This window comes from Neltuma alba, unplaced genomic scaffold (genome assembly GCF_004799145.2).
Source record: "Neltuma alba isolate B1F8T4 unplaced genomic scaffold, ASM479914v2 tig00012981_pilon, whole genome shotgun sequence".
NCBI classification, from domain to species: domain Eukaryota; kingdom Viridiplantae; phylum Streptophyta; class Magnoliopsida; order Fabales; family Fabaceae; genus Neltuma; species Neltuma alba.
This window is the reverse complement of record NW_021637338.1, coordinates 72768-98770: the sequence shown is the minus strand read 5'-3', so window position 1 is coordinate 98770 and position 26003 is coordinate 72768. Positions and strand designations below refer to the sequence as shown.

Genomic DNA, 26003 nt, shown 5'->3' with positions numbered 1-26003 from the left:
GATGAAGAGTCAAAGTTTACCGACTCATAAGTCTTCCAGGTCAACAACGATGGAGATCTAACAACCGCTGATCCATTAGGCGCGTGTCGGACAAGCAAGGCTCCCGGTGGTGTATTTGCCCCCGCCCCCATCTTTCCTTAGCTACTTCGAAGACAGTTTGCCTTTTGCCACGTACCCTCTTGTCTATTAATATGTGGATAAAATTACTATGTTACCCAAAAAAAAAATACTATAAAATTTCAGAAAATGACAAATCAAGACTATAGAAATTACAAAATTTCAAATCATTTTTAAGAGAATTTTTAATATGATAATTTGTAATTTTCATAGTCTTTTTTTGTCATTTTCCTTGAAATTTTCTCCCACAATGACAACAAACTCATTTATTATGGGGATTTTTTTGGGGTCCACATATTTGTTGCAAAAAGAGGTAACAAGACACACATGTATATAAAAGAGAAGAGTTGTATAACATTTCAAGAAGAGCATAATTTTTTTTTGGATTCAATTTGTGATTATTCTCCATTTTTATTCATTTATAATTATAACTTGAGGTAAGCCGTCCACAATCACAATATAAAATGTCCAAAAAATATATAATTAAAAAAACTAGAAATTTCAACGTTGCTCTCGCCACTTGTTTTGGATGAGAAGACTAAATCAGAAAATGGAGACAAACCTTACCGACTCAGAGAGGCAAAACCTTGTCTTTTCTGGAGACCTCAGATATTATAGAAATACTAGTAATATTTTATTTGTTGAAATTAATGTCAAATATTCATGATTTAAATTGTTAATAGCATTGGACCAAAGGCAAAAAGAAAAAAGAAATAAAATAGCTAGTCTTAACTAATTACCAAATGTTGTCTCAAAAGAAAAAACTTTAAGTTTTTGCCACAAATTTTTTTTTTATATTGTACTAATTCGAAAACTAATAATGCATCCCATGTTTAACATAAAATATACACAAAATTATATTATTCATAAAATATTGAAGAGGAATATCTGAGACTTCATGAACGGCATGAAACGCTAATTAAGTCGTTTCAAAAAAAATATTTTTATAATTAAATTAATTGATTTGTCACTAACATGAAATAATAAAATTATTATATTTTTATTAACTATTTATAATCAATATATCAGAAGAATTTTTTTTTCATGATCTAGTTGAAATTTATTAAGTTAATTGAAAATTTTGAAAATATAAATACATTTGACCAAAAAAATATAAATACAAGTAAATATGTTTTAGCATTTATAATAGCCTTTAAACATAAGTAATAGGTATGATAATCTTGAGTATAATTAACAATTGAAAATCATTATATATTAGAAAGATTTCAAAATAAAGTTCACAAATTTTCTTGCATTTTGCCAAAATCTTAAAGGTAACTTTTGCTTTTTATTTGTGGAAAATCAATAAAAATATATTTCTAAATTTTGTAAGAAATTACACATATCTTTCTTCATTTCTAAAATCCACGCCAACCTCTCTAAAGATTATACAGGATTCCTGTCCAGTTTCAAAATAAAAGCAACCCTCCCCTAAAAATAAAAGGGAGGTCTAAATAATTTTAAAAATAATTAGAGGATATTTATGTAGTTTAATTGTATTTTTAAGCGGGCTTCTTTATTTTCAAGAGAAGATTGTGTAAGTCTTAAAAAGATAAGAAAAATATGTGTAATTTGACAAAGGTTAAGGGACTTCTGTGCAATTTACTTTTTAGTTAGAAGTGTTAATTTTTCCGTTTAACCGCAAATTACTTGCCTTGACTTGATTTTTGATAAATGTCATCTTTGGTTGTAAAGTTGTCAATAATTGGGTTGAGAGTTATTTTTGTCTTAAAAATATTCGCGAAGGTGTTACGAATATTTGAAATTTTTTTTGAGCTCAATACCATACTTTTTATTAAAAATATTGATATTTAATATTTATTTTTAATGGTTAACATTAATTTTTTAATAGAAATGACAACGTCACTTTAATTTTAATATTTTCAAAGTGAAATTGAGAATACAAATTATCATCATTAATATTTTATATTATTTTGAAAATTACAGATATCCCATACCACATCATATTTTATATTTTACATTAACGTTTTTGTTTTGAAAAAATATTTTTTGCCAACTTTTTTTTAAAATATAAGCTTAGAACAATTGCCCTTGAGGACAATAAATGGTGCAAGAGTGTGAACAATGTGAGATTTCAGACTTAGCCAAAAAAAAAAAATCGTTTGCACTTTTTTTTTTAATGTGTGTATGATGATATCAATTTTGATCACGTCCATTAATCATATTTATTTTGTTAAATGGTTTTTTTATTATTTTGTATGCCCTCGGAAACAAAGAAAAGGGACTAAATTTTCAGTGGCAAAATATCCAGATTTTATAATTTTATTAATATTTGAAACATTTCTTTCTTTTAGTTTGAATATGGGGCTACCTATTTTTTCCCAAACACTTTAAAAAGAGTACTCAAACTGATGCCATGTTTATATTTGTATTCTCGTAAGCTTTTTAGAACACTTAAAACATCATAAAATAAAGGGAAAAATCCCAAAAAAGGTCCTTAGAATATGGGAAATGCCAGATTGGGTCTTTAAATTTCGAAAATGACAGAATGGGTCATTGACCCAATCTGTCATTTGTGAAATTCAGGCAAATTGACAATTTTGCCCTCATTTATTCATTTACTACAATGATTCAAAGAATCACTATAAGAGTTTAGGTGTTACCTAGATTCGTGTAGCGAATAACTACTCACTTTTTCATAGTTAGGTGTCTTGTTATTAACTACAACTAATTCTGTAATCACTACAACAATGTAAGCATTACCTAGATTTGTGTAGAGAATAATTATTCATTTTTTCATAGTCAGGTATCTTATTATTGTCAGGTACCTTATTATTAACTACAACGAATTTTATAATCACTAAAACAGTGTAAGCGTTACCTAGATTTGTTTAGAGAATAACTACTCACTTTTGCTCAGGAGCAAAAATATCAATTCGCCTGAATTTCACAAATGACAAATTGGGTCAATGACCCATTCTGTCATTTTCGAAATTTAAAGACCCAATCTGGGATTTGGTATATTCCAAAAGCTTTTTCTGGGATTTTCCCTAAAATAAATATATAAACATAAAAAATCAGGCTGTTTACAAGTTATAAATAATATAATTTATCTCAAGCTTTATGCAAACATAAATCGCTCACTTAGAGAGAGCATATTTTAAAGATACAAATCCAACTAGTTTACTCATCCGTAAGCAAAGAACTGGGGAGGTTCAACGAATTATCATCATCATCATCTTCTCCCCAACCCAGTTATAAAATCTGTCTTAATTAAGTATTTTTTTTATAATTTTTATTTAAATTTACTTCTCTAATAATTAATCTTTATAATTACAGAATCAATATTAGTCAGTTGTGAAATTAAAACAAGCATTCCTTTAAAAGTGAAACGATCGCAACATTATTATTCCCTGACCAAAAACTACTATAATATTTTTTTTGGACAAATAATAATATTTTTTACATTACTTCTTTGGCTCTAAATATAGAAAGCTAGATAACTAATTTATAAAAATTAAAATAATTAGTTATTTATAAAAAAATATATGTGATTTTGTTAAATAAACTTTTGTATTGAAAATTATATGATGAAAACTCTTTTAATAATTTTAATTAATAGAGAAAATTTAGACAACAAATAGTAAATTTAAACGGTAAAATGGAGTGGTGTTTCCCTTCAGCACGAACAGAAACTCCTTTTTACATTTATCACCGCAGCAGTGCTTATTCATAATAGGGGCCTCCCTTGAATTTCAGTCCATTAGAAGGGCAATATGGTCTATTGGGCAAGAGAATGACGTATTTCATCCAAACAGAAAACGCCCAAGCAAACGAGTCTTTCGTTTCTCTCTCTCAAAAGTCCTCCAAAAACCTTCGTTCTGAAGCTCCTCTTCCTTTTATCTCTCTCTCTCTCTGTTCCTCCTCGTGTGCTTCACGAACTTCTCAGATTTTCAATTCCTATCTCTCATTTCTTCTCGGGATCGAGTCCTCTTGATCTCTGTGTCAGTTTGTACAATGTCGTTTACGTGAATCTGCCAGCAGCACAAGGAGGATCGCTCACTGTATAGCTTAGATCAGAGTCGACGACCCAACAAACTACTGAGGAACCGAGTCAAGCACGTCAAACCCATTCAACATATGGGGTCGGTGCCTTCAACTCCGCGGAAGAGCGGTGCATTCTCACAGGACACGGCGGAGTATCTCATCGGAACCTTCGTCGGTGGCGAGTCTTTCCCGCTTTCCTCCGAGTTCTGGCAGAAATTGCTCGAGCTTCCTTTCGATCTTCGATGGCCCACCGACCGTGTTCACCAAGCGTGCGAGCTGCTGGGTGAGTGATATTACAATTACTACTCATAATCATTAACTAGGAAAATAATGGTTTTAAGGGGAAGCTTCAATTGCGTGCTATAGTTCTCAATTCGTGGCTAATTCCGTTATTTAAGAATCATGGTCTAATAGAATTAGTAGGAGTGTATACATCAGAGAATGCATTTTTATCTAAAAATGATTATATCATGGAGTTTAGCATACTTTTGTGATTTCTCCATTGAATTTTTGAGTTCAAAAATTGACTACACTAACGAATCAATCCATTGGATTAGAACTTTCAGCTTTTCTGTCCCTAACGTGCTGGATCGAAGTGCTCATTCAATTTTAGACCCCAAAAATTTTGGGTGAAATGCTTATTATGGTCTTAAAGAGAGCACCTTTTTTCTCATATAATAAACATTATTTCAGATCACTTGTAGCCAAATAGACTTGTTCCTGTTCACTCCATTGTTGTAATATTTGACTATCGCTTGTTTCCTTGCATCTTTCTTGCAGCAAAAAACAATCATCGCACCAAGCATCTTTCAAAAATTTTGTTCCATCTAGCATGCTACTTGCAGGAATCCATGTCATCATCTGGTGTACCACCAGTGGTTTATGAAAAGGCTGTTAATGCCGTGTACATTACTTCAATATTTTTGAAGCATTTGATTGAAAATGTCCAAGGTGATGATCTGGAGTTACATCTATTGCTAGATGAAAATGAATCAATACCAAAGGGTATTTTGGGAGGTATGTATCGTTCAGTGTTGTGTCAGTGCAACTTTATATTATGCTAATACTTTAGAATGCTTGATTTTCTCTGCTCTTACTGTTTTGGGTTAAATAATATATTGGGACACAGTTAACTTCAGTGATCTGGCTGTGGGCCTTCCACTTTGAGTTATATTCTTTAATCAAATTAAGATTTGGAAAATGAAAATCAATTTTAACATGGAACTTGGTATGAGATTTATTGCTTGTATGAATGTCAGATTACTGTCAAGATTGAAATTTTCTGACACCTAATTTGCCCCAAAAAAAAAAGAGGGTTTAGATTATAAATTCCTTTCCTCAAGTCTATTGTGATATGTTTAGGATTTTTGGCAGGTAATTTAAAATGGATCTTTATTCTTTGTCTTTGCTCTTTCTTTTTTGGAATGGCTTTTTTATGAAAATTTTCTGTCTCTCCAATGTATATGTTTCTGGCATTCTTTTTATATATATATATATATATATATATGTATATGTATGTATGTATGTATGTATGCATGCATACCCACGCGCACACATATAACTTTCATCTTAATGCAGATCAAACCATTGAAAATCTTGTCATGCGGAACGTGCTTACCTTTATAACATCAGTAGACGTGAGGTAATTAATAGTTGGAGCTGTTAAATGTTTTTGGGTCTCTGAACGTATTACGTTTCCTAATGTGACCTTTTTCTACTCTAGTCCCAACACATATCTCTTGCACCTGGAGCTGCTTAATTTCATGCTTATTGCAATGTCAACTCAGCTTCTGTGTGGGCCATCTCCCAGACCAAATGATGTGAACCCGTTTCTTGATGCAGCAATGGCTCAGGTGAGTGGATGAAATTGCAGCATGAAACTTGGTTTGATGAATTACTTCATGTTTGCAGATAGCAAATTTGCTCTTGACGTACTGTTATTTTTGCAGGACACCTCTCTAGTTAGTTCTTTTGTTCACAGACTGCTTCTGAATTATATAACCCGCCCCAATATCCCTTTTAATAGAGCATCTTATTCCATCTTTAATGAAGGAAGTGAGAGGGGCGTTTTACAGAGAGTTGGTTCTGCAGCTGGTATGATGACTAAATAACATTAATTATCTTACTTCTGCAAGATTCTAATTTAAAATATGGAGAGTAATTTAGTCTTTTGTCATTTCATTTTTTCTTTCCCCTGCAGCAAATTTTGTTTTATTGCCATTCAGTTATTTGATCAGTTCAAGCAGTGGGGAACCGAGAAGTCCTTTAGCAGATAGCAGTCTCCATGTGCTTCTTGTTCTCATTCATTATCACAAATGTGTTGCGAGCAAGGACTATGGTGCCAATGAGAATGACAAAACTGCTGTGTCAGATACGTTACAGAAAGAAGTAACTTATTTTTCTGACAACCCTTACTGCAAGGCCTTAGAACATGCAACTGATTTTGAATGTAATATATCTTCTATTTCTATTTATATTCTTTTGGTTGATTGTGAATACTAGCAATTTTGATCAATGCTCTGTCTGCAGTGGATCGTGTAGATGTTGAGGGTAATGCTAGCAGTGGTCCACATGTAAAGTTGCCTTTTGCGTCATTATTTGATACCCTTGGCACGTAAGTAGTTGACTACTAGTGTGCATCTTGAACCAATTGACTACTACATCTGGATCTTGCTTTCCTATTGTTTTTACTGAATTATACTCCAAAATATGTATTGAAATTCTTCTGCTGACTTCTACGCCCTTCTTACAGTATTTTTATAACTGGTTACTTCTGCGCAGGTGCTTGGCTGATGAGACTGCGGTACTTTTGCTTTATTCATTGTTGCAGGGGAATTCTGCATTCCTAGAATATGTCCTGGTGCGGACTGATCTAGATACATTGGTATGATGTCGTAACTTAACTCTATACGAAGAAAAAATTTGGAATCAATATAATTCGTGTGGAAGTCAGTGGAAGAATTTTCAGAGGAAGTTTGGTTTATGCTCTTTAACTTCAGAAACATGGATCTCTTTACTATCATATCAGTAACTGCCTGTTTCTGAAACCAACAGTTGATGCCCATTCTTGAAGCGTTATACAATGCGTCACATAAGACAGCCAATCAAATTTACATGTTGCTGATCATACTTCTCATACTCAGTCAGGATTCTTCTTTCAATGCAAGCATTCATAAACTGGTAAGAAAATTCTGTGTTGTGTTATTGGGCTTAATCCTAAAATTTCAAGGCTTATGCTAATGTGGCTTATGCCCGAACAGATATTGCCTGGTGTTCCCTGGTATAAAGAACGTCTCCTCCATCAGACATCTCTTGGTTCTCTCATGGTTATAATTCTTATCAGAACTGTACAATATAATTTGTCTAAATTACGGGTATGAGTCATAAACCTAGTCAAGCTTTTAATTTACTCGCTCTTGTTTATTCAAAATGACTCTTCTTGCTGATTGTTTATATAATTCAAACCATATGGGTTGTGTATACTGATCTTATGATTATTTAGCATTTTTTGACTATACAATTTTGGAGTTTCTCCTAGCCAGATATAATTTTGAAGTTTTAATGCCATTGATTGTGATAGATTTTAGCGTTGTGAAACTTTTTTGTTCTGAACCGACTCAATTTTCAACTAGAGGTATTCTTCAAAAAGCTCATAATTGCATTGGCTTCTAATGCTAAACTGCACCTCACGTTGTTTTTGACCTTCACTTATCTTCATAAACTTAACACTTCACATGTCATATGTTAGCAATATTGATAAAGAACAACAGCATCTCGAGTTAGAGGTATCCAAATACGGTTTCCAATGACGATCCTGTTTGATTTGTAAAGGATGGGGAAAAGGTAGATGCATTATATTTATATCAGATCTTGGGCTGGGAAAGATGAAAAACCGACAAAAAGGGGGATGGGAAGAATGAGTGCTGGAGAATTATAATGGAAATTTCTGCATAGCATTTCAATTTTATTTCTTCCGCTGACCTGAATCATGTTGCTAATTGTATAGTCATTACATTCATGCTCAAGAAAAAACAGTTTCCTATTTTGTGTGTATTTGACTGTAAAAATATTTTTTGCCCTGCTTTCTCCTCTTACCCCAGTGGTACAGGCAAAACAATAAAATCTCTATGAAATATATGGTTTAGTTTTGAATATGCATTCCCCTGCCAATTAATTTCATTAGTGGATGGCAATTAGATGGTCATATTGTAGAAAATAGTAATTATTTGCATAATATACCAATCGGTGTGTATTGATGCTTTTAGTCCTGGAAAAGTTGTTGGTACTTTTTTAAAATTATCTTTTTTATTATGATTAGGATGTGTATCTACATACAACGTGTTTAGCAACTTTGGCAAACATGGCGCCTCATGTTCACCGTCTGAGTGCATATGCATCACAGAGACTAGTTGGACTTTTTGATATGCTATCACGCAAGTACGTCACTTCTATTTCTTGTCCTTTACTATCTCCATGTTTATATCTATATATTTGTGAGTACCTTCTATTTTTTTCCGGCATAACTGTGATCATATCATTGCCTTCTCATTAGGTACAACAAATTAGCAGATCTCAGACATAATAAACTTCATATTGGAAATGGCAACTCGGTTGAAGGAAATGGCCTCAGAGAGGATGTGGTATAAGCTTTGGTCTTTGTGCTTTTTGTGGTTCTAATTATTATAAACTTAATATCCCTTTTGCTAAATCGTATTTCTTTCAATGCAGTCAACTGAATTGCAAATTTATACTGACTTCTTGAGGCTTGTACTTGAAATTATAAATGCTATCCTGAGTTATGCCCTGCCTCGGAACCCTGAGGTATGATTTGATTGATTGTTGATTTTATCCCATCTATTTTGATTTGGTTCCTTTATATTTACATGTAGATGCTTTTTTCATATTTGAATGGGGCAGGTAGTATATGCAATAATGCACAGGCAGGAAGTTTTTCAGCCATTTAAGAATCATCCACGCTTCAATGAGCTGCTTGATAACATTTATACTGTATGTTTCATATATTTTATTGAATCTTCATCGTACCTACCTCCTTTTTTAAAGCTTGGAACTCTTGCTGGAGAAAGATTCACTTCTCTTCTGTTGCGTTCGTGGTACTTCTCTTTGCATAATACACCACGGTTTCAGTGTTTGAATAATGTAATCAACATGAAAATTACAGGTGTTAGATTTTTTCAATAGTCGTATGGATGCTCAAAGAGGGGATGGTGACTGGTCAGTCAACGAAGTGCTTCAGGTGATAATTGTCAATTGTCGATCTTGGCGTGGCGAGGGGATGAAGGTACAATGAAAAAGATTTGTCTAATTTGTGCTTACATGTAATGAGAATTATCACAAGGAGCATTGCTTCCTCGGTTTACATGAAGCATGTCGTATGTGTTTGACAGATGTTTACTCAGCTGCGCTTCACATATGAACAAGAGAGTCATCCGGAGGAATTTTTTATGCCATACGTTTGGCAGCTAGTCTTATCCCGATGGTATGATTTGTTCCACTTCTTATCTGCATATTCTTGAGATATTTTGAATTTATTTACTTCTCCTGTAGTTTGAAAGTTGGTGTAATTGGATTTATACGCTTGCATGGGAACCTAACTTCTTTCTGCTTCTATGATCAATCTTCGTGAGGGGTTCACTGATCCTCCGATGAGGGATATAGATACTCACAAAGAGACTATGTTCCTGATTATAAGTTTTTCCATTTCCTTCCTACCCATCTGTTTAATTTTTATTATTATTTTTTTACCTTTTATGTACGTGTAACTGATTTGAGCAATTAATTGTGTCTTCAGTGGATTCACATTCAACGCAGCAGCCATCAATTTGTTTCCAGTTGATCTTCCTGCAGAAGTACGTATCCAAATTTCTATTAGATACACATGTCTAGTGAAAGAATGGCTTCTCTCTTTAGAATGTTCACATGGCTTCAGCATTTGATCTGGTTATTGATATATTATCTCTCAAAGCATTCTTTTTGTAACTATACCTGTGTGGCGTATAAAAGGGAAATTAGTAAGAGTTCCGTGCTTTTAGAGGGAAATCGAGAAAAAATTAGGATGGATGAAAAAGAGAATAAGCAGACTCTATACGCACCTCCTCTCTTCTATATTATCTTGTCTTTTGCATGCATATCACATTACTGTAGAGGATCATGATTCCTAAATATGGCATATGGTGGGGATGGGGAGTAGATGAGACCCACTTGATTGGTTTTCACTCCTCACTCTTTCTTCCCATGCACTGGGTTCAATATTTCCGAGGGTCGTGGTCCACGTTGCTCTCAGTTTATCTAGGAACCTGAATGTCTAATGCAACCTATCCAACGGTGTGATAATCAATTAGATTTTATGAATAGAGTAGAGATTTGATAATCAAATGGACAGTTAGGATGGATTATTTGAACGCTTTGACAAGTCATTTGTTTTTTGTTTTTGGTTGAAATCATATATGTTTTTATTTTACAAAATGCAACATCTAGACTTATAGATGCAACGTCTAGACTTGATCTAGAGATATAGCAAAAACATGCTAGACATTAAAATCGCGATCATCTCATGAACGACGCGACTGATCAGAGTTGAGTTCATAGCCAGATGTGATCATTGAGCTGAAATGGCAAAATTGACTTGTTTCAGGAACATGAGAATGGAGTGGAGGTAAGCACACTTCCAAACGGGGATGTTGAGAGGCCAGCATACCAGCCTGATCCATAGCCAGCTCGCCATAATATCACGAGTTAGTTTTTCTTGTGGATTATCTATCTGTACATAACAAGTAGTTGGGAAATCGTGAGGGTGATGTTCTCATTCTTTTCTGTTCATAAATTTGTGAGTGTAGAGGTTCTTTCATTTTATTAGACACGATATATTCATGTGATCAATAAGTGATGGTGATGCTTACGTTGCAGTCGTATCCAACGTGGCACATTTTTCAAATTGCATAATTTCAGGAATGTGGTCGTCCTGCGCTTTAGAAAGACGTTAAATTTTTTTTTTTTTTTCCGGTTGGGGTTGGGGAGGCCAGAATAATTAAGAAGTAATGGTACAAAAATCCCCACCCTCGGAGGAATAAGAAATAAAATTGCCACAAAGGCCCCTTCCCTCTCCAGGAAAAAAAAATGTATTCACAAAGAGGCCATGGAAGTAGAATAGCGTTTCCTCCCCTTCTGGGTGGTAAAAGGAGAAATATCATAAAATGCAAAATCGGGCCATCATGGATCCTTATGCGTGCACGAGTGTTTTGTTGGAAAGGGTTCTGCAATTTTTTTAAATTCTTTTTTAGGTAATAAATTTTTTTTTTATAGAAAAAACGTATGTTAAGTTCTTTAAGCACAATTTGTTATGTGCCTTATTTTTATATGTTTTAATCCTAAATTTATGTGAAAAATATAATGTGATTTGGAAACTTGATATAATAATTATAAAGAATTTGATCAATGTATTGTCTTCTATTTTGCTTTTGGTCAAATTTTTAATTTTGTAATTTTCTTCAATAAAAACAGATTTAAAGCATCAAAATGAACTATTTATCTTTTTCAGTGGTTTTACTTCTTCGGTAATGATTTGCTCACTTTCCTTTAATTTTTTTTTTGGTACAACAGCTATCTTTAATTTCTGACTAGTAACATATTTCGGACCTGCTTCTCTCTGCTGACAACGTCCCTCCTCTACCCAAAACACTGCCGTTTTGGGTGCAAAATGATGGGAGCTGATTGCCTTTTTTTTTTTTTTTTTTTTTGTATTTTGAAGTTTTTTTTAGCAGCATCTAAAATATTTTTTGGTAGCACCTAATGTTTCATAATAATTTGTGGTACACTTAATACTCTAAAATATTTTTTGATACATTTAGCATCTTAAAATATTTTTTTCATAAGCATCAAATATCCTAAAATAATTTTTTTGTTGCATTCAGTATTATAAAATATTCTTTTAGTGACCTGGCTTTAAAAAAACAAAAATACAAAAAAAAGGGAGCTACTAAAAAAAAACTTCAAAATACAAAAAAAAAAAAAAAAAAAGCAATCAGCTCCCCTCATTTTGCGTCCAAAACGGTAGTGTTTTGGGTAGAGGGCAGCGGAGGGACCTCGTCAGTGGAGAGAAGCCAGGTCCATTTCGTACCAGCAAATTTTGTGCAATAAAACAACTAGGCAGGCTCATACACCAAAAGAATATGACATCATGTTATAATATTTTTTTTTTATCATTATTTATCTGTCATAAATATTGATTTCATAGTTATTAAATAACCTTTAATTGCATATTGATGCTTTGAAAAAAGTCGACTGCTCACCGTCGCCATTTCGATCATGGTTGGTAAACTGAAAACTATTAAAATTTTTCTTTAGTGGGTAATTTCTGGAACGCGCTCTGGTATTTACAAAGATTATTGCTCTGAACAAATTGTTTTTCTGCTCCTCTTCCTTCATCCTCTCTCATCTTGCCTCCCTTCCCTACCTCTACGTCTTCGCCCTCCAACTCCTCCCACCGTCATTTCCCCCAGCCCTACCTCCTCCGATCCCCGCCGTCATTGACTCCCTGGAGTATGCTTCTCTTCACTTGGCAGATTCCGACCCTTCCTTCATTCGCTCATTCTTGTACATCAATGTCTTCCTCTTTCAACTTTTAACATCTTTTCCTCTCTTTCATGTTCTTAAATCTCGTTGGTTCCCATTTCAGAGCTAAACATGAGGGAAGAATTGATCTTCTTCAACCTAAATCTATAGCCTGAAGTTTATGCGTTGTTTGGTATTTTTATTTCTGTTGGGCAAAAGGAGGAAAGGACGCCACTCTGCATTTGGTCAGTAGGGATGCAGTTTGAGGAGGGAAAGAGATTAACAAGGAGAGAGGATTTCTAAAAAAATGAAGAGAAAAAAGTGGCGGAGGAGAGAGAGGTTGAAAAAATAACAGATAAGCTTCCACGTCAGATTAAATTTATTGATGTGGTAAATTCTGATTTGTCGCAGCATAAATGATGTGGTGCTCTTGAAGCATGTAAGAATTTCTCGGAGACGTAGACGTAGGGAAGGGAGGCAAGATGAGTGAAAATGAAAGAAGAGGAGCAGAAAAACACAGTAAAGAAGAAAAAGTGAGAGAGAGAGAGTTCGAGAAAAGAGACGAAGAGAAAGCTTACGGTCGAAAAGAGAGAAACAGGGAAGGATGGGCATTTGATTTTTTTTAAAAAAATAACAAATAAAAAAACATATCAGATTAAACTTCTTGAGGTGACATGTTTCGCCAGATTATTGATCTGAACAAATAGTTTCATTAAAGAAAACATTGTTCAACTGAAATTCTTACATTTTCCCCCCACGTATATTAATTGAGTAAAAATTGTACATATTTAATTTAACCAGTTCAAAAGCATGACTAATTATACTTTACAAACAGCAATTTTTTCCTTCATTTTTGTCGAGCAAATATGCAAAGGGTATGGTCAAAGAAGATTCTCACATCTTCAACATTTCATTTAATAGATACTTGGCGGGAAAAAAAAAAACATTAATTGTAATAATTGTTATAGTTACAAAGCAAGTAAACTAAAATCACACTAGGGTTCCTCCTTTGACAAATTCAGTGAGAGCTAGTGCGACTAATCCCAGCATCGCGAATCTGCCGTTCCAGAGCTCTGCATCAGAGACATGAATGATTGAGACTTTGATTCTACGCTCACTCCTTTGAACAATGGAATCAGCGATGCAAGCGATAAGATGATGCTTGTCCCCAAGAACCACGGGATTCCTCCGTCGGCGATCTGCGCGAACACGTCTTGCCCTTTCGCTACCTCCACCGCCATTGCCGCCACAAACCCTATCATCGCCAATCTCCCGTTGATCCTCTCCGGTGCTGGTCCGCTGAATGCCAAAACGTCCGAGAATTTTGTGCTCACCTGCTTCCGTTCACGGTGATAAGTTAACATCAATCTTCTTATATCAGAACTTAGTTATAAAGTACCAGTGACAGTCATTAAGGAAAAAATAAATTTCATATGCATCCGCCAGTTTCATCTTCTGTCTCTTCCGTTAATATCTATATGATGATTCACTCGGAAAAAAAATATCTATATGACTATATCCAAGTTTGTCGTTTTACGCATTTGTACTTCGTAATACAGAAAATTCATGAGCGATTTCAATGAATTTCTAGAACGAAATGCATATGGTTTGCTGAACCCTAAGGAAGATTTGGGGTTAAAATATATTTTCCCGCATATTTAATATTTAAGTTTATTCCTTTCGCCCTTCTCCGACAAGGATAGTAAAGTAACCGGGACAGAAAAAGTTTCTCAAGGATTAAAGAGTAAACTTATTTACACAGGGCTTGGTGGCTTACTTTCTTGGGTGAGGGAGAAGAAAATGGCTGAGGCTCTGACCTCGCTGATGTAGCAGGGCTTGTTTTCTCCCCTTTCGTCTCTTCCTGCAATTAACAGAAACAGTCAAAATGATATTACCCATTTTCACCAGCGTCTGCTTGGTTAATCACTTCAGCTAGAATATTATCCCATTAGATTCTCCTTGTTAATGCTAGGTCTTGCATCACACAAGTGTGTGTTCATGTTCATAAGGATATAAGAATTGATGCAAAGCAATTACCTCAGCCATAGATCTAACTCTGAGACTGACATTCCTGCGCAGGGTTGGCATGTATGCTGCTGGAACGCCAAGCTGGTTCACCCTGGACCTGTTTGAAAGGCGAGTCACAGGGCTCGCCAAGAGAGATTGAATAGCATATGAGGCAGCCATTCTAACTGGAATGTGATGAAAATTTTGCAGTTGAATATTTTTGCACTAACTGTATGGCTAGTTTCTTGCGTTATCAACCTATTGTAATTGAAGGAGGAAGTGAGCGTGCTTATATAGAAAAGAAGATGCAAGTATTGTGGTGGATATTTTGGTTCCACGTCATGAGGAATTGGGGTCCTAAAGTTAATTGGTTCACGTGGGTGCGCTTGTCCACACATGGCAAAAGCAAGAGACGTGGCTCTCTTATGGACCAGAAGGTGCCGCTCTGTGAATCTGAGGCTTATAATGGTTGCAGACCAAGTTGGCGCTTTGAGGACTTTTGAGTTACCTGAGTTTGGTGGAGACTAGGATGTTCCATAAGCTTCTAGATAATTGGAGGTATGATCCTTAATTGAAAGATTCATATTTTCTTAATTCATTTATGATTTATAATGCATTAATTATTAATATTCTCTCCTTGGAGTAAGTGGTACTACAGTTTTTTCCCCTTCGGTTTTAAATGTTTCTCACTTACATTTGGTACTCTTCATGAGACGCTATGGTTCTGACCCGTGAATTGATTGCACATAAAATTAGACAGGGTTCAAATTGAGAGCTGAACGAAATTATAAGGAGCGAAAATATGATATATTCTTTTTCATTTTAAAAATATTATCCAACTCTTAAAATCTCCTCTTTTCTTCAATTTAAATTTTGTAGGCGAAGCTAATTTGACACTATAAATTTCTCATGCCATGTTTTTTCTGCCTTGTTGGACGGTGCTGTTGCCCCGGAAAGTTGGAATCCGCATGCCCTCACATGGCCAAAACTGGCAACGTGGCTCTCCTATGGCTGCAGACTTTGGAGCGTCCTCAGGCGGTCCAATAGCCTCTAGATAAGTGGAGGCATTTTATTTACATTTACCACGATAATTGGAGTACGAGTGTCCGACGATGTTTTTAGGTGCTGGAAAAAAAAAAAGACGATGTTTTGATTATTTATATAATTGTATAATTTATAGCTTATATATATTCTTTTTGTTTTGAAAATGGATAATCTAATTTGCCTGAAAATCGATTATATTTGGTGAAAGGTTTCCCTCCGTACTATTTAACATCGAGGCCAACTCGCAGTTCAATGTGTGTGTGTGTTTTACTAGGAATAAATTGATGCAGCTGTATGTACTGCTACGTTAAGTCGTTAACCAAATCCTACTTTAAAGGGTGAAGATGTATTTAGCATCCTAAAATATATTTTTTTGAGTATATTAAGCATCTTAAATTATTTTGTAGTGTATCTAGTATTTTAAAATATTTTTCAGGTGCGTTTAGCATTATAAAATATTTTTTATCTTGGTGTTGCAAGTACCAAAAAAAATTTTAAAATGTTGGACAAACTTCAAAAAAAAATATTTTAAAGTGTTGGAAGCACTAAAAAACATTTTAAGGTGTTGGTTGCATTTGAAAAATTATTTTACAGTGTTGACTGTATTATAAAATATTTTAAGATATTGAATGTATCTGTAAAAATATTTGAGGATGCTAGTTGTACTTTAATTTTACTTTAAAACGAAACTGCTTTAATTGTTCAACGCAAAAAATGCATTCGGCCTAAACCATCTTTTACGGAAAGGAATGTCCAAGAATTGGATACATTGAACCTCTACAATTGAATTTTATTCAAATGGACTTCTCTTTTTGTCAAATGTCAATAAAAAAATGAGTGGCATAGTTTTTATTAATGGTCTATTAGCGCAATTAATCCAAATAAGTTGGGGCCTAATGGGAGTTTTGGAAACCGGTTGGTATTTAAAAGAAGGGCAAGAGATTTTAATTTTAAAGTTTAAAATGAATGCTCACATCACATGGAATGCCTAACAGTACAAGTAGAAGGAGTCCCAATTGAGTTTGATAAAATAGTCTTCATGTGTGATTGAGTATATCATGGTTATGGGCAAACAATCCCTGAACTCCATCTTTTTATCCTTTTCCTTTCTGAGTTCTTCTTCCCCACCAAAGTAACTCTTTAAAGTTTCAATCTTTCACGATTGACACACCCAAGCTATTTTATTGCTTCCTATAATAAAACGTGGCTTGAACACTAAAATCGAGAACAAACAATATCGTCCTTGTATCTTGTTGGATCAAGATTTCTAAATTCTTAATTCAATTGGCATATCCTCTACAGTCTAGCCCAAAATTTTTTTAAAATGTAGATTCGTGAGTTTATACGTCTAAATTGAAACATGAGAAATTGCAAAGAACAAAGGTCCCGTTTGGTATGAAGTATTGAAAATGAGAGATTGGGTTTGGGATTGCAATTAAAAAAAAATCATTAAAATAATACTTAGCATGAGTAATTGTTTGTTATATGGAATTAGGCAAATTCATAAAGGTGGGATTAGGGAATACCATTTCCTCCTATGGTATTATCCAATCCCACATACATGGCTTTGACTAATCCCATATATCAAATAATCTCTTATACTAAACACTCTTTTAATAAATTTTTTTAATTGTAATCCTAATCCCAATCCCTTATTTTTAATGCTTCCTACCAAACGTAACCAAAGTTCACGGCCTGCTTGACGCTTCTTTCTTCTGACTGTGCACCTGTCACCATTCTTACGCATTTGAAGGGGCAAAAAAAAAAGGAAAAAAGGTAGGCATATTTGCCCGAAGGAAGAAAGTTAGGCATAGCTTGAAAGATACATTTCAGTATTTCACGAAGCGTGAGTTGACAAGAAAGAACGGTGGGAAACTTAGATTGATGCTTTCATCAACTGTGAAATCCTCACAACAATTCTTTTAGTGCCTGGTTAACCGTACTATCTTCCTGAAATTTGAATTCCCAATGGACTGCACTTCCCCCCCCCAAAAAAAAAAAGGTTTGTGCTTGGATTACGTGCTTTTTTTCTTAATTTTGAAGGTATATATTATAATCATATTTGGAATTTTGACTAAAATATCTGAAAAATAAGGTTAAATCCAGAGTGTAGTATTCAAAATATTTACGGCTAAAATAAGATATGATGTAATTTTTATTTTAAAGGAAATTCGTGACTATATATACACACACAACAGAATTTAAAAAGAATTTAATAATTTACTATTAAATTTATTTAACTGAAGGGATGTGATGAGATGAATTCTAGACGTTAAATTGTACAGACCTTGATATTTGATACCATGTTAAAGATTATTTCGATTCAAAGCTTCAAAATTTCAAATTATAATCAATGGAGATTTCAGGTCTTCAGAATTTGATTGTTACATCAACACATGATTAAAAATTCATGTTTGGAACTGCTTCATCTCTTTCTTGCTTTCTTCCTCATGGAGTTCCAAATTCATTGTTGGTGTGCCTTCAAGCAGTGTATATCTTCAAAATAGTCTTCGAAGCAAACCAATCTGCCCTTTTTTCTTCAAGGCACATGAGATTAGTCCTACATCTTAAACCTTAAGGGTCTTCAACTGACAACAAGAAAAAACAAAAAACCTGTCCTAATCAAATGAGAAAGATTGTCAAACACAAGGAACAAAAAATCAGATTGAACCGCTCAGTTCAATCGGAAAGCAAATGGATGGGTTTGGTTTAGGCATTGGACCAGTCAATAGTTGAATCGGTATCAAATTAATCAAACTAGTGTGAACCAGTAAAAAATGATAACGAACCAATTTAAATGATTATGTTGTTATTGGTTCTCTTTTTTCTCATTCAACTCCTAATATCTTAGTCACTATAAATTTGAATGAATTTTAATGATGATTTTGGTATCAATAATTATTAATTTTATTTATCGATGAATTGTAAAGATCAAAATTCTCAATTTTATTATACTTTGTTATTGTTACAACTTACAATCAAACTATTGTTATATTTCCTTATATTTTGTTATTAATGATTATTAATGTTCTTGTATTTTATTATTTTTAATTAAATTATATTATTTTACTATGACCACTTTGACTCTAAGTTAACTCCGGTCCGAACAACTAACCCTTAAACCACTACCTCAACCAATTTAGTGTCTAGTTCGTTTTTTTGTTCTTTGGTCAAATTTTAGGCTTTACCCTTTAAATAGCCTCATCTTCGATTTATAACCACTGTCCCCAAATGTTTAAACTTAAAGTGTTTGCTTTATTAGAATTTTATATTATAAATACATCGACACAACTATATTAAGATATTCACATGCATAGGAAATTGAAGAGGTTAAAACTTAAAAGTGATCATCAAGATGTAACACTATAATATAATTATTATTCTATAATTTTCTGAAACCTTTATTTGGAAAACTGATTATAAATTAGTTCCAGATTTTGAATTGAAAGTATAGGTGTTCACTTCAGTGCACAATTTCTGATTTTCCAAAACTGCCTACCTCCTTGCTTCCGCTCAAGCTCCACCATTCATGAGAGCCTCATTCTCAGACACAGCATCCTTATTCCTTTTTTCTCTTTCGTTTGAATTAGAGAGGTAGAGATATTACCGACCTAAAATTCCTGCGACCCCCCACTTCTAAGGAAACATTTGTCATTAGACTACAAAGCCATTGCCATAACATCCTAATTCTAATAATGGAGGCTCCATAAAGACCACTACTTATGAACGACAAGTTCTTTTCTCACTATTGCTAACGAACACTTCATCTCTCAGTTTAAATCTGATAAGTCATCAGCCAAACAACGAAAACTCCCAGTTAAAGAAGACAAGCATGAGGGGCAATACTCACTTAAAGTAAGAATGATATAAAATGCTTATACACGCAATATATATCATTCAGGCATAAGTTATATTACAACCAGTTTACATGCGCATGCGCATGAGTGTACACAAATAGACATGCAAGGTTTCTCTTTGAAGAAGTGAAAAACTTCACCAAATATCAACTAGAACAGCCACAATTCATTTTCTTAGGATTTTACAAGGAAAAGAAAGGTTCGGTTCATCTTCTTGCAGTTACTTTGGAGGGGTAGTTGCAAACTTCCACATATATTTTGAGAACATGCCATATTCTCGTTCGCCAGCAAATTCATGAGCAGGAATCACATCAGAAATTTCCCTCACATCTTCATCTGTAAGCTTAACTGCCAGAGCTCCGATGTTGTTCTCAAGGTTCTTGACTTTAGTTGTCCCTATTGTTGTACCAAAGCAATATTTCATCATGTACCACTTAATCAACAGAAATGATACATCTCGGATTTACAAAAAACTCTATCATAAGGATTATTATATGTACTATACGTCCTGAAATTCTCATTAGGCCGCGTCCAGATAAGCCGATGAACTGATGAAAAAGAGGTCAAAATATCTAGGAATATGTGGAAATCAAACACTCCCTCCTCAACTAAATAATAACTGTAAAGATCATTGTCCCCCAAATGTATAGATTGAAGAGCATCATTGGTTCTATTGATGTGTTTAATATGCCCCACCAAGTGGATGCCTTTTCAGAAGGAAACATGGGCATAACACGAGCTCACTATATTTTGCATACAGAGTGGTGGTGGAAACTGGAAAGGATTAAATTGACTGCTTGGTTAGATACTCTGACACTGTATAAAATTCAAATACTACTTTACTCTTTAGGTGAAAACTCAGGTTGACCACCTAATCATAGAAATTCAGATACAGAGTACTTCATGATTAAGTGAGGTTTAGATCTAACCAATAATTAACCTCTTTTCTTTATTGGAAACAGTGATGTATTCTACTAAGTGTGCATGTGATACTACCTGGGATGGGAATTATATCATTCCCCTGATGAAGAAGCCATGCGAGAGCTAACTGAGCAGGAGTGCATGCATGTTTAGAAGCCAAGTCAGAAAGTCGCTTGTAATAGAGCTTGTTCTTTTCCAAATTTTCTCCACTGAACCTTGGATGAATTGCCTATTACAAAGAAGAAAAAAATGCCACATCTCAAAAGCCAACCCCCTGGAGGAATCCACGTATATAACTATAGTTATTCTTATAGGCATTTCCCACTTGTGGTATTGTCTTACAAGTGAAAATTCATGCAAATTTAAAACTGGGAGTGTACCAGTAAACTTTGACTAGGTAAACTTTCCTCCACTGCTTTCCCTGCAAAAAAGCCTCTACCAAGAGGGCTATATGCCACTATTCCAATTCCTAGTTCTCTGCAAGTTAAAAAAATTCAAGATAACTAAAGATTTGACTAGATGATATAATATTTCTGTAGCCTCTCTTATTTTAACTTTTCATAAGTATTAACTTGGCCTTTTGATGATTGGTGCTGGAATAGCCTAAGATTCCTCAATTTCTAGATCCATTTAGTCTTAGCCTAAAATAACAGAAGAGTGAAAGAGTTAGTCTCTGAAAAAAACAACTCATTCCATGTTAGTCCTTCTGGGATCCCTAGAATTAATAACTCGTGTTAGTCATTTCATGTTGAAAAAAGGCTCACAGAATTATGAATTTGTGATCTTAAATGACTGAGTTGTGCAATTATTAAGATAAAGGACCTAAAACTAAATAGCCATAACAGTCAACAGATCAGTTTATTAGTTTAACCATTTATGCCACACTGAATAAGGCTATTGGGAGGAGCATTCAAGGAGTTAAAGTGCATATAGAGTTAGCTCGACTAATGATTATCTTAATAGAAGGGAGGTCCCATATAAGCGAAAGTCGAATCTGGTATTCGTTACTGCCAAATCAATTTGAGCATTGTCATGTCCAAATAGGGGGCAACTCTTCCAATGTGATTTTTTCAATCCACAAGATTAGAACCCTGAACCTTGCTCAAGAGGTGTTGAGTTCCTTACCAGTTACCAGTCAGCCTATCCATTAGTACGATGTATGTTTATAAAACTTCGAAGGAGGTTAATGCAATTTACCGTAACTAGTTTCATTCAGATATTTGTAACTTCAAACAGTACCTATGAGAGTCAGATAAGAAACCAAGTAAGATAAAAGTAATAAATCTAAATTCTAAAAACCTGCAAAGTGGAATTATCTCGTCTTCAATGTCACGGGACCACAAAGAATACTCCATTTGTAAAGCAGTGATAGGATGAACAGCATGTGCTCTCCTTATAGTATCAGCATTAGCCTCTGACAACCCAATATATCTAATCTTTCCTTCATTTACCAGCTTTTTAAGCTCCCCTACCTTCCTTGTTCAGATCAGTGTACCACACAAACACCCACAGCTTAGAAATAGTGAAAAGGTTATGTATTACGCATAACAGAAGAAATGCATCTAAGACTCACAGTGTCCTCAATTGGCACAGAAGTGTCAATTCGATGCTGATAGTATAAATCAATATAACTGACATCAAGTCGCTTAAGACTAGCTTCACAGCACTCCCTTACATACTCAGGGGTACCTTTTACACTGAATTGCATCCCATCAGACATAATAATACCAAATTTAGTGGCCAATTGGACTTTTTCTCGAGGGAGTTCTTTTAAAGCCTGTTATATGATGAAAAAGCATCAGTAGTAGGACAAGAGAAATTTGCATTGACATCAGTGTAAATCATTCTCAGATATAACTGAAATTACATTCAAAGCTAGTTTTCGATTTCTATGCCACTTCTAAAATTATATTATGCACTGTAATCTTCCTTCCTATGTTGTTCTTGTGGTCATCAATGTTCCCAAGCTGTTCGCAAAATTAAATATTTTCTTTGGAGAGTCATATGGGCACATTCTCTCGTATCAATTCAGTGCATTTAAGATTGAAAACATGTAAAGAATAGTTAGGCAGAATGTGCAATACCTTGCCAACCATGATTTCGTTATCATGTCGATCTCCATAAAGATCAGATGTATCAAAAAAGGTTATACCCCTGTTGAATACTTCCTTGATAACAGAACATCCAGCTTCATGTGAGAGAGGGGCATTGTAAATTCCTGATAGTCCCCCACACCCAAAACCCAGCCTGGAGACCTGCATTTCATTACATGATACAAAAAAGAAGCACTTGATTTGTTATTGACTTTTTACAAGAGGTCATATAGCAGAAGACTAAGCCCCTTTTGGTTCCCATGTTTGGAACTGTTGGAGACGGACTTTTGCAACTTTCGAGCAAAATTACTCTCACATTACTTTGGTCAACCAAGACCAACGCAAACTTAAAGGGAGAGAGATTCCCTTTCTATTTAGACGAAGCAATGTGATAATATTGCCTTTGAATTTTACCATATAGTGGAGTTAACCAGTTAGCGATTTTTTTTTTTTTTTTTCCGGTGATCAAAAGGGTGGTTGATTAATGAACTTACTGGTCAGGTAACTTTATGATTATAGGTGTATTATCTTGCACTGTCATAGCTGTAATGCCATATGGTGTTCTGAGTGTTCTGAGAGGATTATATGACAAGAGAAACTTCACTAAAATTACAAAAACTCTGACAGAACTTACGGTTAGTCTATCTACTTGCGCAAGTGTTTTTGGATTTATATTTGTTTCCTCTACATAAACCTCTTTTGAGTTGAGATTACTTGTGGCAAGATCATATTCAGAATCTTTGGATAAGATAGAATTCTCTGTAATTGCTTGACATTATCAGACTCTGATGACCTCAATGCTACTGAAACAGAACTATTTCCTCTTATTAAACTGAAGCGAATAAGAAAAGAAAAGATGTGCGAAGCAATAAACCGATTCGACCAAAACAACAACACAATATGGACGATCGTGGATAAAGATAACAGAAGGGAACTTACCTCTAAGCCTTGACTACCTAGTTTCACTCGTGGGACTTGCACTCGAGTCTCGTCCATTTCCTATGCTTCAAAGCTGAGAAGAAGAAGAAGAAGAAGCTCCAACGAGTCAATGAGGCATGGAAAGGAAAAGGGTCATAGAATATGCCCAAAACTGAGACGCTGAGCTCTCATTTTCGTCCACCAACTTCCAACAGCATTTCCATTCGAGCATTCACATGAACTGTAACAAAATAGCCTCTCTTTTTTTAAACCAGCGCAAGAAAATAATTTGAGCCGGACATGTGGCGCTGCGCTGTCTCGATGATAAAATAATTCGATCCTAAAGTCAATTGTATTATTCAATCCAAATTTCACCTTAAATAATTTAAATTCCAATCATTCCATGGGATCCACACCCCACCAACTTTAGTGGCACGTGGGTTCAGGAATGGGTAAGCTACTTAAGACATGATATTAAAACCCAATTGGATTTAGCCGGTTTCACTAGTCCAATTAAAATTTTTGGACAAGTCAACCGAATTGAATTTTATTTTATTTTTTTATTATAATTTTTTCAATTAATAATATTTTGTCAAATTTGTGCTTGAATGATGATGTTTTAATAGGTTATGTGTGATTTATGCATAAATATTTTATTTGCTTATGAATTAATGGATTTTAATTTAAAAATTATTTAAGGGGATGGAATAAAAATATAGAAAAAAAATTAAAAAAAGAGTTATCCAAAATAAAATAAAAATGATGCAAATAAAGTCTAAATAAAATAAGTATACGGTTTTGACTAAAAGTGAAAAAAATTTACCAAGGAATTGCCAAAAAAAGAAGAATTCTTTTCAAGGTTATATTTCAATATTTCATATATATTAAATAAATTATTTTATTTAATTAAGACCAGTTTGACTGCAAGTTAACTCTGATTGAACTACTCATCCTTAAACTACTATCTCAAATTCATTGGAGGATTTAGACTTTGTCTATTTGAGGAAAAAGAATAACAGTTAAGTTCTAAAACTTTAATTTAATTGTAACAATCAAGTTCTTGAATAAATTATAAATATGGAAATTTTAGTTGTAAATTATGAGGCTCAATTAACATTAATTTATAATATGTAGCTAAAACTCTCATATTTGCAAAGTGTTTGAATCGATGTTTTTAACTTATTTCATAATAAAATTTTTAAAAATATAATTGTCATATTGATTAAAAGTCGAGACCTAGCTAATCGTTGTTGGTTCTTATTACAAGGGCAGTAGTTGATATCTTTAAATTAGTAGAAAAACGTGTCCTTTTAATTTTATCCTTTGGTAAAATTAATTATTACAATAAAATATTTTTTAGGAATTAAAAGCATGCCAACAATTTGTTCCAAATTAATAAGTGCAACATAAGAAAAATTTGTTAACTATCACATCTTTGCCCCATAGTTAGGATTAAGTAACACTTTAAAACTTTTTCTCTATAACTAAGACGGTGGGAAGTATAATTTAAAATTTATTAGCTTTTCTTTTGTTTTAAGCTAGATTTTATTTTTAAAATATAATAGATAAAATGAATTAAAATTTTATATTTATGATCAAAATCAACCCTCAAACAAGTTCTTATATTTGCAGTAATAGCTATACTCACATTAGTCTCGTCATTAGTTGGAACAACTTGGATAACAAATGCCAAATGAAACAATAGTGGAGAACAATGCCCAATGTGCTATGAGATTTAATTCGTTAGAACAAAAGCTTTTAATTTATAATTTTTAAATGATAAATTGACGATTAGAACATTATTTTATATTTCACATCTATTAAAATAACATGCTATTAAACAAAAGTGAAGTATAATAGCATATCATTCCAATTTTAACGTGATTTGTCTAGCTAACTTGGGCATTCTAGATTTATGGAATGTATTCCTTGTGCTGCCTTTATTTTTATTTTATTTTTTGGTGAAAAAGCAGGGGCCCAGCCCATTACATTACACGACCATTACAAACAGAAAGCACTCTTCTGGGAAACTTAGTTCCAGCTAACTCTTCCTCGAGTATACTCCGTACTTCAGGCGGTGGAGTGTCCCAGATGATTCTTGGTGATTCAATCTGTAGACTAAGGTGAGCAAGCTTGTCCGCTACTCGATTTCCTTCTCTAAAGACATGATTGATTTTGATTTGCCAATCCCCTTGCATCATCTCATGAATTTCCTGGAAAATATGAATATATCGGCATCGCTCTTTGTTCTGCACTAACAGGTCCACCACTTGCTTCGCATCACTTTCCACTTCAATTTTCTCGAATCCCATGTCTCTGCATAGTTTCAGTCCTACCAAGACACCCCACGCCTCGGCCTCCATCACCCCACATCTTTCTAGTTGCACCGAGAAGCCCTTTAGCCATTCTCCACCATCTCCCCTTATTGCTCCACCGCATCCTACTTTTCCTTCCTCCGTGCACATTCCGT

The 26003-nt window shown here is 34.1% G+C and overlaps 4 protein-coding genes across 5 annotated transcripts; 1 reads left to right on the top strand and 3 right to left on the bottom strand.

Moving 5' to 3' along the window:
• Nucleotides 1–3926: 3926 nt before the first annotated feature.
• Nucleotides 3927–11082, top strand: LOC114733183 (dymeclin-like). 2 transcript variants are annotated; one of them, XM_028920590.1, is made up of 18 exons: nucleotides 3928–4408; nucleotides 4906–5142; nucleotides 5704–5767; nucleotides 5849–5978; nucleotides 6075–6219; nucleotides 6326–6574; nucleotides 6655–6739; nucleotides 6907–7009; nucleotides 7180–7305; nucleotides 7386–7499; nucleotides 8444–8562; nucleotides 8678–8765; nucleotides 8854–8946; nucleotides 9043–9132; nucleotides 9305–9424; nucleotides 9531–9622; nucleotides 9935–9992; nucleotides 10778–11082. In XM_028920590.1, exons 1-18 carry the CDS (start codon nucleotides 4219–4221, stop codon nucleotides 10853–10855), a joined length of 2181 nt encoding a protein of 726 aa, XP_028776423.1. In that variant the 5' UTR covers nucleotides 3928–4218; the 3' UTR covers nucleotides 10856–11082. The 2 variants fall into 2 exon arrangements, with proteins under 2 accessions (XP_028776424.1, XP_028776423.1); XM_028920591.1 differs by lacking the exon at nucleotides 7386–7499 and having other exon boundaries at nucleotides 3927–4408.
• Nucleotides 11083–13523: 2441 nt separating this feature from the next.
• Nucleotides 13524–14944, bottom strand: LOC114733185 (early light-induced protein, chloroplastic-like). Its single transcript, XM_028920593.1, is given in 4 exon segments — nucleotides 13524–13778; nucleotides 13781–14027; nucleotides 14471–14554; nucleotides 14731–14944. Coding segments are annotated over 4 exon segments (576 nt in total). The 5' UTR covers nucleotides 14881–14944; the 3' UTR covers nucleotides 13524–13683.
• Nucleotides 14945–19577: 4633 nt separating this feature from the next.
• On the bottom strand, nucleotides 19578–23739 carry LOC114733184 (perakine reductase). The gene is made up of 7 exons (XM_028920592.1): nucleotides 23555–23739; nucleotides 22607–22777; nucleotides 22096–22299; nucleotides 21822–21994; nucleotides 20903–20999; nucleotides 20598–20751; nucleotides 19578–19997 (listed from the first exon to the last, which is right to left on the bottom strand). Exons 1-7 carry the CDS (start codon nucleotides 23609–23611, stop codon nucleotides 19822–19824), a joined length of 1032 nt encoding a protein of 343 aa, XP_028776425.1. The 5' UTR covers nucleotides 23612–23739; the 3' UTR covers nucleotides 19578–19821.
• A 1779-nt stretch (nucleotides 23740–25518) lies between these two features.
• Nucleotides 25519–25998, bottom strand: LOC114733180 (putative ribonuclease H protein At1g65750). Its single transcript, XM_028920587.1, has one exon. The coding sequence runs from the start codon at nucleotides 25996–25998 to the stop codon at nucleotides 25519–25521; it is 480 nt and encodes a 159-aa protein (XP_028776420.1).
• Nucleotides 25999–26003: the final 5 nt, after the last annotated feature.

What these genes read in the sequence shown, in the direction of transcription:
- LOC114733183 (XM_028920590.1), top strand. Translation starts at nt 4,219, where the DNA reads ATGGGGTCGGTGCCTTCAACTCCGCGGAAGAGCGGTGCATTCTCACAG. An exon ending in CCAAGCGTGCGAGCTGCTGG is followed by an intron (nt 4,409 to 4,905) that starts GTGAGTGATATT and finishes TCTTTCTTGCAG; the next exon opens with CAAAAAACAATCATCGCACC. An exon ending in TTGATGCAGCAATGGCTCAG is followed by an intron (nt 5,979 to 6,074) that starts GTGAGTGGATGA and finishes TTATTTTTGCAG; the next exon opens with GACACCTCTCTAGTTAGTTC.
- LOC114733184 (XM_028920592.1), bottom strand. Translation starts at nt 23,611, where the DNA reads ATGGACGAGACTCGAGTGCAAGTCCCACGAGTGAAACTAGGTAGTCAA. An exon ending in ACGAAATCATGGTTGGCAAG is followed by an intron (nt 22,300 to 22,606) that starts GTATTGCACATT and finishes ATCATATAACAG; the next exon opens with GCTTTAAAAGAACTCCCTCG. An exon ending in GAGATAATTCCACTTTGCAG is followed by an intron (nt 21,000 to 21,821) that starts GTTTTTAGAATT and finishes TTTAACTTGCAG; the next exon opens with AGAACTAGGAATTGGAATAG.
- LOC114733180 (XM_028920587.1), bottom strand. Translation starts at nt 25,998, where the DNA reads ATGTGCACGGAGGAAGGAAAAGTAGGATGCGGTGGAGCAATAAGGGGA.